The following is a 15,679-nucleotide window of genomic DNA, read 5'->3' on the forward strand; positions in this document are numbered from 1 at the left end:
ATATGCATGTTTTTATTAAGTGATGAATATGATGACACGTTTTGAAGGAAGTGATTTAGTTGTGACTAACACGATGACACGATGACATGTAAGGCCCGGACTCAGTGGGCGGGTAATGCCGTCGCTGATGATCCTCGCCGCCGGGTACCGCGGTTACACGTAGATGGATCCATCGACTGACATGATGACATGATGATACGAAAGTCACAGCTAATGAACGGAATTCAAATTAAGATTTTAACACGTATATGCTGATAAGATGATACATGCTATTACCATGTTTTGACAGGTCACGGTTACGCATACGATATGATAACATGATGAGACATTTTTTGACACGTTACGATTTTTCATGACACGCTCATGTTCATGTTTTTAAGCTCATGAAATGTATGTTGATTATGTTATTTTTCACTGTTGTGTGTTACGTATATGTACTTGTTATTACTGGTACAGGTGTGTTAAGTCTTTAGACTCATTAGGCGTGTATGATGCAGGTGAGCTTTTTGATCAGGGGACTGGAGGTGCCGAACTCTGAGTAGGCAGACCTGGTGCGGTGACACGACCCGAGGACAGCATGTTTTCCGCATTTTGTTTTTATGAGATTTGAGATGATATGAACATTTTTACACGTTGGTTTTGATACGCTGATGATTTTCACAATTTTTACTCGTTTATGTTTACGCACTATTTTTATTGTCAAATAAATACGATTATTTTAAATGTCATTTTTTAATTGCGAGTTTTTTTTTAAAAAAAATATATATATATATTTCCGCGCTTTTAAAATTTGTAGACGTCACAGTTGGTATCAGAGCAAGGGTCCTGTATAGGGTTGTGCCACCGCCAGCTTCTGCAGCTCAGTCTTCAAGCCTTAAGTCTGTAAGCTTTTATGATTTAAATATTTTAAATGTTTTTAATGCTATCACCTGCATGGTTACACGATATACGTTTTACGGGACATGTTTATCTGTCGTCATGTTTTTAGATTAGATGTTTTAAAATTTTTTTATGCATGTTGCGACGTGAATTGAGAAATTTTATGATTTTCATGCATGCTGGTTTTGTGGTGGAATTGGACATGAATAAGAATTTTGCTATTGGACATTTAGAAAGGTTGGAAATTATTTGTCTATGTTGATTTTTTATTTTTGGTTAGTAAGCACTGACGTTCTACTATTTGGATTATAAGTTAGTCATGGAGATTATGAATGATTTTGGTACTTGTAGAATTTCTAAGAAATTACTTATGATTCGTGGTTGCTAGTTGAATTAATTTTTGAGGATTTCATGTAAGGATTAATGACTCGAAACTACGACGATTTTTGGAAGTATATAGATGTGGAATTTATTTAGGATGCATGCTCTATATAGTGGGATTTAAGGATTGAATTGCATGAATTGATAATTTTAAAGACCGAATTGTAATAACCAATAATTCATGACTTAAGTGCAAAAATAAAATTTTAAGAGACTATTTTCAAATTTCCGAATTTGGGATTAAATTCTGAGTTTTGAGGATTTTAAGGTTTAATGAGGCAAAAATCGAAAATTTTATGGGGACCAGAAATGCAAATTTCGAAGAGTTGTAGGGCCAAAAATGTAATTTTCGAAAACAATAAGGGACAAATTGCAAATCTCGAAATTTTTGAGGATTAAATTTGAAATTCTGAGAAACACTTGGGATGTTAAATATTTATGGAAATGTAAGACTTGTTATGAGAATTAATTTTGGGTTTAATAAGCTTAAAATTATTGAACTTTATGATACAGAGAACCTATAAAATGGAATTAGGTACACCGAGAACTTATGGGTAATAGTGAAATTTTCGAGATCAAGGACAAATTGGATAATATTCTAGGAAAGTTAGAATTATTTTACAATTTTTAAGAAATTTGGGGACCTATTTAGCAGTAAGTGAGAATTGAATGGTTTAAATGATATGAATTTTCGGTGATTTAAGCTTGAAGGATATTTAGAACCTTTAGATATCTGAGGTATAATGTTATAAGGAATGATAATCAAGGACATTGTAGGATGAATCAATCTTGGGCTTGAAAATTTAAGCGTTAGTGATATGATGTTGTGGCAATTTAAGAATTTAAAGTGATGACAATTTAAGGTAAAGTTGATCGGTTAGTTAAGTTATAAGAATAGACACTGGGTTAGCATATTTTTGGGAACTTAAGTTTGATGTGTCATAAGTTTTAATAATAATATTAACAGTTAAGATTATACCTTTGTTGGAATTTAATCTTTCCAAAAAGTTGGGTATGATTGATGGTTAGGTTACTCGATAGACGTATGTAAGAATTGAGGTAGACACCTTGTCTTGAAGATTTTTTGTAAGTCATTGAGAAACTTGGGACTAAGTGAATATGTGTGTTGGAATTATGTTATCCAAAACTAATTGGGTTGCGTAAGTTTGAATTTCAAATTTATGAGGTGTGTGTTCATACGAAAATTTTTGGGTGAAACCAAAAACAAAAGGGAATTAGTTGTGTTCAACATAAGTTATCAATGAATGAATATGAAGATTTTTATCGACTAAGAAATCAAAAATCTTGATATGGGAATTCTAGAATTCTATGGGTTATAAGTAAAGTTGATTTATTAGAGTTAGTCCAACATTAACATTGATAACTTATTAAGTTCATATGCTATAATTAATTAAGCATTAAGGATACATAAGAATGCGACACTTGTTCCAGTGATGAAAATTCAAGGGTCTTAGGCCTCAACTATATTGTAATTGGGAAGAGAATAGCTTAAACATGCAAATGGTGCTAGAAGGGATTTACTAATTAAATAGAAGATCGATACTGTATATTTTGGGTTTTATAGATTAACATTAATCGAATTTAATATTTGCATTAATCGGATATTTGGGATGTACTTGTAAATAGTTATGTTACGAAAGTTTGGTGCCGTAAGATAAAGATTCGATTCAAGGATCTTAGGCTAATATTATTATGGGGTGAGATAACGTTAAACTTTTAAGTGTATTATCAAGGATAGAAGTCGATCAGTAAATTTTAATGCTAAGATTTATAAGGTTGAACTACATAAGTGCTAATGTAATAGGTCAATGAACATTCTGGGTATAGTATAAGAATGTAAGACGCAATAAAATTCGGTCTGTCATTTCTGATATTGAGAAGTTTAAGAAAAAGTGAAATTTGAGTGTATAAAAAAAAAAAATAAACTAGGATACCATGAGTCATTATAAGTTGAGTTTCGCAAACGAGGATTTAGAAGGTAGAGTTTACCGGGACCGAGGAGACATAAGGACGTCTTAAGATTTATTATTTTATCAAAGTAGCGCCGCAGAAGCGTGGACTATTGGAATATTAGAACTAAGTCTAAACTTTTTGTTTTTCAAGGATGAGCGAATTTCGGGGACGAAATTCAATTTAAGGAGGGTAGATTGTAACGTCCCGAAAATTTGAAGGTTCAAGTAAACCACATGCATGCAAGTTATTAAATTTCTTTGGTATTTTATTAAATTGTTTTAAAGTTTTAAATGCATGTTTATTTCTTTAATTGTGTTTTAATCCATTGTTTATTTAAAGTTCATACAATCTAGGATTTTTATTTAAATTATAGATTTAAATTATTTTATGCATTTTATGCATAATTCATGCATGATAGAATTTAATTCATGAAGTTTTAAAAGTTCACGCATTAGGGTTTCTAGATGTATTTCACGTTCGAACGAGGATCGGAGACCGGAGAATTTTCAGGAAAATTATTTTATTACACGATTTATTTTTATAAATTACGTTAAAGCGTTTTTAAGGGTATTTTTCAAAAATGGGATTTTATTAGGTAGTTTTACCCGCATGATTTTATTTTTAACGGTATGCAAATTTTATCGAATTGGGAGACGTTTTGAGGTTTCGGCTAATGTTTTCAATACCTTTCCAACACGAAATATTTTTCGGGAGTGCGTTTGGACTTAATAGATCTACTTGTTGGGCTTAATTAGCTTTTAAACCTTTAATTGTTATTTTAAAGCTCATTATCTATTATTTATATATTTAATTAACACTTAAGTACCCATTAAACTAAACCTACCCTACTCCAATAATTGAACCAGCCGACACCAACCCCTCAGCTCCTTTTCCCATCGGTTTCCTCACCAGCAACCTCAAGGCTTCATCGGTCTCACCATTTCTTCAAAGGAAAAATCATTTCGGGTCTCCATCGCATTGTTCTCGTTCTTCAATCATTAAGGCATGCATTGTACTATTCTTTATGCATCATACACGTATTATATTCTGATATAAGTGTTCTTGCTTTTTAATTCTCGATCCAACCATGAATGGGTAAGAATTTTGGTTTTTTGTTCATGACACGCATGTTGTTCATATGATCTCACGATTTTGCTCCTGATTGTGCAAGGGGGCTGTCCTGGGGTGTGTTGAGGTCTGGGATTATCGAGAAGAAGATGAACAGTAGGCTGGAACCGAAGGTTGTTTGTGATAAGAGGGCTGAGATGTGTAGCGGCTAGGGGTTTCTCGTTTTCTTTGTCTAGATCGGTGGGTAGGTGAAGGCTAGTGGTGCAAGGGCGACTCTAGACCTTGGACAGACTCTGGTGGGTCTGAACCATGGTCTGGAAATGCACGAACGCTGCTGGTCTTGTCCTAGAAGCCGCAAGGGGAGAGTTGGACGAGTTGGGTTCAATTGGTGTTGTGGGGAGTGTAGCGATCGGGTGATCTACGCTTGATGCATGGGGCTGATGGCGTGGGTGCAGTAGGTTCAGGGGAGCCCTAGGGTGGTCTAAGAAAGGCTGAGCCTTGCCTGGTTCCATCGGTGTTGAACTAAGACGCAAAAATAGGAAGTAGGGTAGTAGGGTAGGCGAAAGGGGAAGGGGCTGATTTCCAGCAGCTTGTAGGGCGTGATCGAATGGTTTCAGGGACAAGTCTAGATATTTTTAGGGTCCTTTGAGTGTTCTTAAGGTGTGGTAAAAAGTTGGCAAAAATTCTGTTAAGTTTCGAATCGATTCGGGTTAAAACCGGGACTTCGGTCCAAGTTTTTAAAACGAATCGGTTAAGTTGAGAATTGGGATCGAGTTTACGTCTAAGAATATTTTTAAATATGTTTTGGGACATTTTAAGGAGTTTGGTAAGCTTCGGGTCAATTTTAGAGGTTTAGGGATGAAACGATAATTTTTGGGTTTTCAGGGGTAAAATAGGCATTTTTCACCCAATATGAGGTTTTGGTCCTGGCAGCGCCCTGAGCACAAATTTATGATTTTTTTTTTAAATGTTTATGCATCATGTTCATGATTTTTATGGAATTACGATAAATACGTTGCATGCTACGTTTAAAGGAAAAATTATGCATATGCATGTTTTTATTAAGTGATGAATATGATGACACGTTTTGAAGGAAGTGATTTAGTTGTGACTAACACGATGACACGATGACATGTAAGGCCCGGACTCAGTGGGCGGGTAATGCCGTCGCTGATGATCCTCGCCACCGGGTACCGCGGTTACACGTAGATGGATCCATCGACTGACATGATGACATGATGATACGAAAGTCACAGCTAATGAACGGAATTCAAATTAAGATTTTAACACGTATATGCTGATAAGATGATACATGCTATTACCATGTTTTGACAGGTCACGGTTACGCATACGATATGATAACATGATGAGACATTTTTTGACACGTTACGATTTTTCATGACACGCTCATGTTCATGTTTTTAAGCTCATGAAATGTATGTTGATTATGTTATTTTTCACTGTTGTGTGTTACGTATATGTACTTGTTATTACTGGTACAGGTGTGTTGAGTCTTTAGAATCACTAGGCGTGTATGATGCAGGTGAGCTTTTTGATCAGGGGACTGGAGGTGCCGAACTCTGAGTAGGCAGACCTGGTGCGGTGACACGACCCGAGGATAGTAGCAATCTCATGCTCATCAACAAATACAACAGATACAAATGAATGAGATGCTCCTGTGTCTATCAGTATACGCGCAAAATGATTAAAAATAAGGCAGATACCTGCAATAACTCCGCCCGGTGCGTCTTGAACTTGATCCTGAGTTAGAGCATGAATTTGAGCCTGCTGTGGCCTTGGAAAACGCTGCGGAACAGAACCTCTAGGCTGAGGATAGCTAGACTGCTGAAAAGACCGAGTCGGAACAAAAGGTCTAATTGCTGGTCCTCTAAAACCCTGACCAAACTGAGGTTGCTGAAATTGTTGTCTTGCTGCATTCGGACATACTCTAGCATAATGTCCAACTTGCCCATAGATATTACAAGATCCATGAACTCCCGTACACTGAGTACTGATATGCTTATCACCACAACGATCACAAAATACTCCAACTGTTGACCCAACTGAACCTCCACGCTGACTGCCAGAACTAGAAGAACTACTACGAGTCTGTTTCTTGAACTGTTTTCCCTTGGCCTTAAAGTGTTGCTGCTTTGGTTGCTGATAAGACTGCGAAGGCTGATACGGCAGTAAAGGACGGTATAGTGGTGCACCCACTGGCATCGGCACATTGCCTCCGAAACTCCGAGGAAAATATGGTTGAACTGATTGTGGTTCTGCCAAAAGTAGACTTGCCTCCACATTCTTGGCTTTCTCTACAGCATCGGCATAATTAACAGGCGCTCCAGCAACTACTAAAGTGCAAATAGTTCGATTCAATCCTTGCATAAAATGCGATAGCTTGTTCCGATCACTTCTAGCAACATGAGGAACATAGGCAAGAAGTGCTGAGAATTGAGAGGCATACTCCACTACAGTCATGTTACCTTGAGTCAATCTATTAAATTCAGCTTCCTTGGCTGAATAATACGAAGGCGGTGAATATTCTCGAGCAAACTGTGCGCAAAATACATCCAAGTAACTCTTTCACCTGATTCTTTCAGGGCTTCCTCGGTAGTTTCCCACCATAACTGAGCTCGGTCTTTTAATTGACAAATAGCCAACTTAAGTTGCAAATCAGGAGTGTACTCCAACATATTAAACAAACGCTTCATACTTTTTAACCATGCTACAGCTTTCTCACCATCTTCATTCCCAAAGAATCGAGGAGGACGTATGTTCTGAAATCGGGATATCACTAGTTCCATTTCACCCATTCCTCTAGTCAACTGATCCACTTCATGCTCAACGTTAACATTTCGTGCTTCACCGCGAGGACGACGACCTCGTCTTCCCCATTCAGTCTCGTTCAGTCCTCTCCATTAGGAGCTTCAGATTCCTGAACATCTTCCTTTCCTTTTCTACCCTTACGTCTAGGTGCCATCTACAAGCCACAAGGATAAAATCCACAGGCAGAAAACAAAATAATCGGCTGAGTATAAGAGCATAAACTTAAACTAATACGCTCTAATCATGCTGATACAATGAATTCAAGACATAGAAACAATTAAGAGCAAATAATCAAACACATGCACAATCATTTTATTTGTGTCTAAACTCGAGTGTCCTAGACTCTAATTCGAGCGTATCCCAGTTACGCTCTGATACCAACTGTCAGGGCCCGTGCTCTTAATTAATATTTATCGATGCGTGATTTATGATTTGAATTATTTTAAATTATTACATGTTTATTTGATACACGTTAAAACTTTTTCTTGAGTTTTATGTTTCAGGCGAATATTCGATACGGGATCAGGAAAAGAGACCGGGGACGATTTAGGCGATTTTTTTATTTATGTGGTATTTTATTTCAAGTCAAGAAAATTGATATTTTAAATGATTTATGAAATTTTAAGCATTTTAAAGCCTAATCTAATTTATTAGGTGATTTTAAGATTTTAAACATTTCAAATACTAATTTGTATATTTGAGAATTTTAATCTTGAAAATTTGGTACTTAATTATTTTATTAAATCTTTGAGTGAGATTAACTAACTAGATTAGTAATATTTTATCACTAATTATTTAACTAAGCTTGTCTTTAGCCCCTAATCAGTCAATTAAGCAAAAAAGTTTACCTAATTAAACCCACACTCACGCACACACACAACATACACACACACGTTGGATTTGAAGGGGCAAAGCTAGGGTTCTAAGTTTTCTTTCAGTAGCCACCATTCTTTGTAAATTCCTAAAGATTCACGTTCATTTTTTATCAAGAAAACATGCAGCTAGCATTCGTCTCTCGGTCATCACCCATAATCCACCGCGTCAGTATCCGTTATCTTCGTGCGTTTTAACATATAGACATGCATATTCTTTTATTTTTCTACATCGATATTGTCATAAAAAAATATTTTGATGCATATTGTATGTAAATATCCATTTATGTTATTCAAAGTTTGAGCAATGATGTTTGAAACGATTTTGGAACAATTTTTAGATCTCAAAAACCAAATCTGTTGTCATTTCGAATCCTGTGAATTTTTGATCGGTTTTCTGGAAAAACTTTCAACATATAAAATGTATTACTTTTTGATATCTTCGATTTGACATTAAATTCGTAATTTTCTGACAAAATATGAGTGAGTTATGATTTTTCTCGTGTGAATGCTCAAACTGTTATAAAATGTATTCTTTTGTTTCTTGAGGATTTTGGTTGCAAGTTTTGTTGGAACTGGGCGGCACTCGAGCAATAAGATTTTACCGCCCGAGCGCCAGGCCTTCTGGACGCTCTTACTGCTCTAGTGTCAGGCATTCTGGAATAAAAAAAAGTTTTAGCATGTGCAGTAGTCGTCCAAGCGAGATCCAACGAATCCCTCAACGCTATATAAGTATGTTCGACGTGCAAAAAGAAAATATTTTATGTTTTTGAGGCATGCAAATTGTCTTGTGACCACTTATGAACGAGTTTGGAAGCCAGAGAACGTGTTCGGGGACCTCTCCATCCTGGTAAAACATGACCGTGTTTTAATCATGATTGGGAAGCGGTAAAGCATGACCGGGGATCTTATGTATGTTGGAGTGGACGTTTGGTCGAAAGGCTGTGATGATCCCTGGCAGCCCAGTAATGTGGTTTAGTCTGATCAGACGCAATATTTTAAGGGTCACTTGCTTTGAAATGTATCTCTACGCAAAATGATGATGATCATGCATGTTTAAGTATGTATGATGCAGCACGTTTATGAAAATATTTATTAAATGATGGCACGTCTATGCTTATGTAAGTATGTTTAGAGTTTAAGTATGCATGTCTACTTTAAAAAATGCATGTGGTTTTATTATGTATTACGTGTTATTCTCAGTTTATACATGTTGAGTCTTTAGACTCACTAAACTTGATCGATGCAGGTGAGGACGAGTTCGAGGAGACGAGAGGTGGGGACCGGTGAGTTGGCTCGGACTGTGCGGAGGCCAAACCCGAGGAGCGCCCAAGTTTTTAAGAATTTTTATGCATGTTAAACTCAATTAATCTGATTTTAATGAAATTACTTCATGTTGTTTAAACAAGTACTTTTGCTAGCTCGTTTTGGTTGTCATGATGACACGAAAATAATTTGTACTCGTTTATTTTTCAAATATTTAGACAAGCATTTTATTTTTATTTCAATTTGAGGGATTACTACTTATTTAAGAAAAATTTTTATTTTTCTAAAATTTTTAAGTAATTTTAGGGTTACGGTACGTCTCAGTTGGTATCAGAGCTGTGTACTTGTAAAGGGTTATGCCTACTGGCGATTGTGAGAATCTCACGAAGACACGCCTCACGTCTGTAAGTTTTAAAGTTTTAAAATTCTTTCATGTAGTAAGCATCAAGGTCATGATTTCAACATATACATGTTTAAGTTCGATTTACGTTCATCTTATGATATTGATAGTATGTTCTTGCATGTTGGTTTACGTGTTGGGTAAATTTTGGAACAGTATGTCTCCTAGACGTATGATTGCACGTGGGGCAGGTGAAGAGAATTGAGAGGCTCGGGATGGGGAGAGTGCCACTCCTCCTCGCCCACCGCCAGATATGGAGGCACAGATGCTTGCAAGGATGACCCAGTTCTTCGCACAGTTTGCGGGGAACAATGCCTGAGTATATATGGGAGCGAGGCCCAGGCCAGAGGCGTTGTATGAGAGATTTAGGAGAATGGATCCAAATGAGTTCTCAGGGACTACTGACCCGATGATAGCTGAAGGATTGATTAAGTCCATGAGGTGATATTCACTTTTATGGAGCTGCAGGATGCAGATAGAGTCAGGTGTGCTACTTACTTGTTATCAGGAGATGCCAGAATATGGTGGGAGAATGCATCTGTGTCAGTAAATTTGCAGACCCTTACTTGGGAGGGTTTTAAGGAGCTGTTTTACTCCATGTACTTCACTGAGAAAGTACGCTGTCGCCTGACTAGGGAGTTTATGACTTTGCGACAAGGAGACAATAGTGTGGCAGAGTTTGTAGGGAAGTTTGAGTGGGGGTGTCACTTCGTGCCCCTAATTGCGAATGATGTCCGAGAGAAGTTGAGGCATTTCATTGATGGTTTACGAATGATCTTGGGCCGTGATGTTAGAGTTGCTGGTCCTACTACTTATGCTGTTGCTGTGTCTAGAGCCTTGGTAGCTGAACAGGACCAGAAAGACATTGAGAATGACAGGTAGGGTAATAGGCCCTATCAGGCTCCCCAGCAACACCATTCCTAGCAGCAGTAGTTTAAGAATCCATTTCAAGGACAACAGGGAAAGAGGTCGTTTCAAGGACCGCCGAGAGACAAAGGTCCTATTCCACAAAAGAAGGCTCCCCAGAAGCCTGGTGAGTATCCAGTGTGGCCGAAATGCAACCGTCATCATATGGGACAATGTCTGTGGGGTTTGGGCAAATGTTTCAAGTGTGGAGCCAGTGATCACATGCTGAAGGACTGCCCGCAGTGGAGGCAGCCGACCAAGGGAAGAGTGTTCGCCATGCATGTCGAGGAGGTGAACCCAAACACGACACTACTGACGGGTAACCTATTTAATTCAACACCATATTATTTTTGCCATTAATCCTTCGAATATTACTTGGGAATAATAGCATGTTGTTTTCGTATTTTGGAGACCGTGGATAGAAATTTCCAGCTATGCATAAGGTTAATATTAGTATTTGGAGGTATAAGTTTATGGGTTGTGCTAACGTCTCATAGGAAATATCTTCATAAAGAGAGTAGCCACGAAGACCTTGTTAGATTCCGGGGCTACTCACTCTTTTATCTCAGAGACGTTCACTAATTATTTAGATATCAAGTCTGTTGGACTCGATGTAAGCTACTCCGTGACAGTCCTATCAGGGGAGGAGTTATCAGCTACTAGCGTGTTCAGAGATATCGATCTTGAACTATAGGGCCACCTAGTTTATGCGGATCTGATTGTTTTGTCAATGCCAGAGTTTGATATTATCTTGGGAATGGACTGGCTGATGAAGAACAGAGTTCTAATTGATTTTCAGAAAAGATCAGTGTTGGTAAGACCGTTGGGCATGGAACAGTTTCTTTTTGAGCAAGACAGGTGGAGAAGTTCCCTCGCATGATCTCTTGCATGCAGGCACATAAACTTATACATAAAGGGTGTTAGGCATTCTTGGCCAGTATTATTTTAACACCTGACGCACCCACCCCGTCGATATCTGATGTAACAGTTGTCAGAGACTTTCCTGATGTTTTCCCCGACGACATCACAGGCCTTCCACGAGAGAGAGAGGTTGAGTTCACCATTGACCCTGCGCTAGGCAGTGTGCCAATCTCTAAGGCACCGTGCCGTTTGGCTCCAGCAGAGATGTTAGAGTTAAAACAGCAAATTCAAGAGCTCCTAGACAAAGAATTAATCCGCCCTAGTTTCTCTCCATGGGGCGCACCAGTGCTCTTCGTAAAGAAGAAAGATGGGAGCATGAGGTTGTGTATCGATTACCGAGAATTGAACAAGATAACGATCAAGAACAAATACCCATTATCAAGGACCGAGGACCTATTCGATCAGTTGCAAGGAGATACAGTGTTCTGTAAGATAGATCTACGTTCTGAGTATCATCAGCTGAAGGTAAAGGATGCATATGTTCATAAGACAGCTTTCAGAACTTGATATGGGCACTACGAGTTCTTAGTGATGCCCTTTGGACTGACGAATGCTCCAGTGATTTTTGTGGACCTAATGAATCGAGTATTCAGCCCTACCTAGATCAGTTTGTCAGAGTATTCATTGACGAAATTCTTATATACTCGAAGAGCCATGCGGAATACAGTCAGGATTTTGGTATAGTTTTGCAAGTCTCGCAGAGTCACAAGTTGTTTGCAAAATTCAGTAAGTGTGACTTCTGGTTGGAAAAAGTAGAATTTTTGGGACATATCATATCTAGTTGTGGCATTGAGGTGGATCCAGCTAAAGTGGCAGCAGTAAAAGGATGGGTTGAGCCGAAGAACGCGTCAGAGATCTGTAGTTTCCTAGGCTTGGCAGGCTACTAAAGAAAATTTATATAGGGGTTTTTCTCGATTGCAGTGCCACTCACTTCATTGACTAAGAAATATTCTTAATTTATGTGGAGTGAAGAATGTCAGAAGAGTTTCGATACTTGAATCAAGCTCTTATTACAACGCTAGTTTTAGCCATGCCATTAGGGCAAGGCAATTTTGTGTTATACACTGATGCTTCTAAGCTCGGTTTAGGCGCAGTATTGATGCAGCATGGTCAGGTTATAGCATATGCCTCCAAACAGATGAAATTGCATGAGAAGAACTATCCGACTCATGATCTCTAGTAAACTGCCGTTGTCTTTGCGTGGAAGATATGTAGACATTATTTGTACAGCGAGAATGCCAGATATTCGAATTGCCAGGTATTCACTGATCACAAAATTCTCAAGTACTTCTTCACACAGAAAGAGCTGAACGTGAGACAAAAAAGGTGTTTGGAGTTAGTAAAAGACTACGATTATGAAATTAGCTATCATCAGGGGAAAGCTAATGTTGTGGCAGATGCTTTGATGAAGAAAATAGTAGTCGTAGCACAGCTGTCAGCGCAGAGATCTCTTCAGTCAAAGATTTAGAGGTTTGGCCTAGAAGTTTATCCTAAGGGTAGAGCTCCTAAGTTGTCTAATCTGACAGTACAGTCTTCTTTGCTAGACCAAATCCATAGAGGTCAGCCTTCAGATGAACAATTATAGAAATGGAGACTGAAGGATGAAGCCAAGGGCAGTGTACTCTACACAGTGTCTGATGGTATTGTGAGGTACAGAAGAAAGATGTGGGTGCCTAGTGTTGATTCGAACAAAGGGGATATTTTGACAGAGGCACATACATCTCCGTATTCCATCCATCCAGGGGGTATTAAGATGTACAAGGACTTAAAGAAGCTGTATTGGTGGCCAGGGATGAAGCGGGACATCCGTCGATTTGTATCTGAATGCCTCACTTGTCAGCAAGTGAAAGCAGAGCATCAGAGGCCAACAGGGATGCTTAAGCCGCTCTATTCCCGAGTGAAAATGGGAAAATATCACCATGAATTTCGTTGTTGGATTGCCGAGGTCAGTCAGAGGATCTAATGCCGTTTGGATTATAGTTGATCGACTTACTAAATCGGCACACTTCTTACCGGTAAATACGACTTTCTCCATGACTCAATATGCAGATTTATATATTCGGGAGATAGTCCGATTACACAGAATCATAGTTTCGATTGTGTCTGACAGGGATCCAAGGTTCACATCGTCCTTCTGGAAGAGTTTACATTCAGCTATGGGGACGAAGTTGCTATTTAGTACATCATTCCACCATCAGACAGATGGCCAGTCTGAGCGAGTGATTCAGATATTGGAAGATTTGTTGCGAGCATGTGTGATCGATTTCCATGGGAATTGGGAATCAAAACTACCCCTAGTGGAGTTTACCTACAACAACAGTTTTCAATCATCTATAGGTATGGCTCCCTATGAAGCACCGTATGGAAAGAAGTTCAAATCGCCAATTCATTGGGATGAAGTAGGTGAGAGATCAGAACTTGACATAGAGATTTTTCAGCAGATTGCAGACGTGGTGGACAAAATCCGAGACAGGATGAAGACTGCCAGAGTCGCCAAAAGAGTTAAGCTGACAAGAGGAGAAGGGATCTTGAATTTGCCGTAGGAGATCATGTATTCGTGAAGATAACACCCATGAAGGGTGTTATGAGGTTTGGGAAGAGAGGCAAGCTGAGTCTGAGATTCATTGTGCAATTCGAAATTCTTGACAGAGTTGGGACACTTGCTTATCGTGTAGCACTACCGCCGAATTTGGGTGAAGTGCACAATGTGTTCCACGTTTCGATGTTGAGGAAGTATATGGCGAATCCTTCACATGTTTTGAGCCATTGCAGCTTGCTCCAGATCTATCATATGAAGAAAGACCTGTCTGAATTATACACAGACAGGAGCCAAAACTTCGGAACAAAATGACCAAGTTGTTTAAAATCCAGTGGCTGAATCAATTAGTGGAGCATGCCACTTGGGAGGCCGAAGCAGATATGAGAATTCGCTACCCGGAGTTGTTTGGTAAGGTTTAATTTCGAGGAAAAAATCTATTTAAGTGGAGGAGGAATTGTAGAGACTAAAATCAGTGCACGTAAACCCATGCATTTATTAAATTGTTAAATTATTTATTTAATTTTTAAAACGATTTTTATCGATGCATGATTTATGATTTGCATTATTTTAAATTATTACATGTTTATTTGATGCACGTTAAAACGTTTTTTTTTAGTTTATGTTTCAGGCGAATATTCGATACGGGATCGAGAAAAAAGAGACCGGTGACGATTTAGACGATTTTTGATTTATGTGTTATTTTATTTCAAGTCAAGAAAATTTGTATTTTATATGATTTATGAAAGTTTAAGCATTTAAATGCCTACTTTAGTTTATTAGGTGATTTTAAGATTTTATACTTTTCAAATACTAATTTGAATATTTAGGAATTTTAATCTTGAAAATTTGGTACTTAATTATTTTATTAAATCTTTGAGTGTAATTAAATAATTAGATTAGTAATATTTTATCATTTATTATTTAACTAAGCTTGTCTTTAGCCTCTAATTAGTCAATTAAGCAAAAAGTTTTACCTAATTAAACCCACACTCACCCACACACACAACACACACATGCGCGTTGGATTTGAAGGGGCAAAGATAGGGTTCTAAGTTTTCTTTCAGCAGCCACCATTCTTTACAAATTCCTGAAGATTCACGTTCATTTTCTAGTTAGAAAACGTGCAACAATCGTCTCCCGATCATCCCCCGTAATCCACCGCGTCGGTATTCGTTATCTTCGTGCGTTTTAACACAAAGGCATGTATATTCTTTTAATTTTCTGCATCGATCTTGTCATAATAAATATTTTGATGCATATTGTATGTAAAAATCTGTTTATGTTATGCAAAGTTTGAGCAATGATGTTTGAAACGATTTTTGAATAGTTTTTAGATCTCAAAAACCGAATCTGCTGTCATTTTGAATCCTGCGAATTTTTGATCGGTTTTCTGGAAAAACTTTTAACATATTAAATGTAGTACTTTTTGATATCTTGGATTTGACAGTAAATTCGTAATTTTTGGACAAGAGAAGAGTAAGTTATGATTTTCTTCGTATGACTGCTCAAACTAGTATAAAATGTATTCTTTTGTTTCTTGAGGATTTTGGTTGCAGGCTTCGTTGGAACTGGAAGGCGCTCGAGCGATAAGATTTTACCGCTCGAGCGCCAGGCCTTCTGGAAGGGCGCGCTCGAGCGGTAAGA

General features: G+C 38.0%; 1 protein-coding gene and 1 long non-coding RNA gene across 2 annotated transcripts in view; one reads left to right on the top strand and one right to left on the bottom strand.

Annotated features, from left to right (window-relative positions):
* The window catches only part of LOC140967646 (uncharacterized), a 15,833-nt gene extending 6,710 nt beyond the window's left edge, over positions 1–9,123 (bottom strand). The window contains exon 1 of the mRNA XM_073428337.1: positions 6,027–9,123. Within this exon, the coding sequence (XP_073284438.1) occupies positions 6,027–6,783 (757 nt within the window). The 5' untranslated portion in view covers positions 6,784–9,123. The remainder of the gene's footprint in view (positions 1–6,026) is intronic.
* On the top strand, positions 4,040–14,807 carry LOC140967657 (uncharacterized). Its single transcript, XR_012173615.1, has 3 exons — positions 4,040–4,237; positions 9,253–9,673; positions 14,652–14,807. It is a non-coding gene; the product is annotated as an uncharacterized lncRNA (long non-coding RNA).
* The last annotated feature ends 872 nt before the right edge of the window (positions 14,808–15,679 follow it).

Source organism: Primulina huaijiensis, chromosome 2, assembly GCF_012295235.1.
Source record: "Primulina huaijiensis isolate GDHJ02 chromosome 2, ASM1229523v2, whole genome shotgun sequence".
NCBI lineage: Eukaryota > Viridiplantae > Streptophyta > Magnoliopsida > Lamiales > Gesneriaceae > Primulina > Primulina huaijiensis.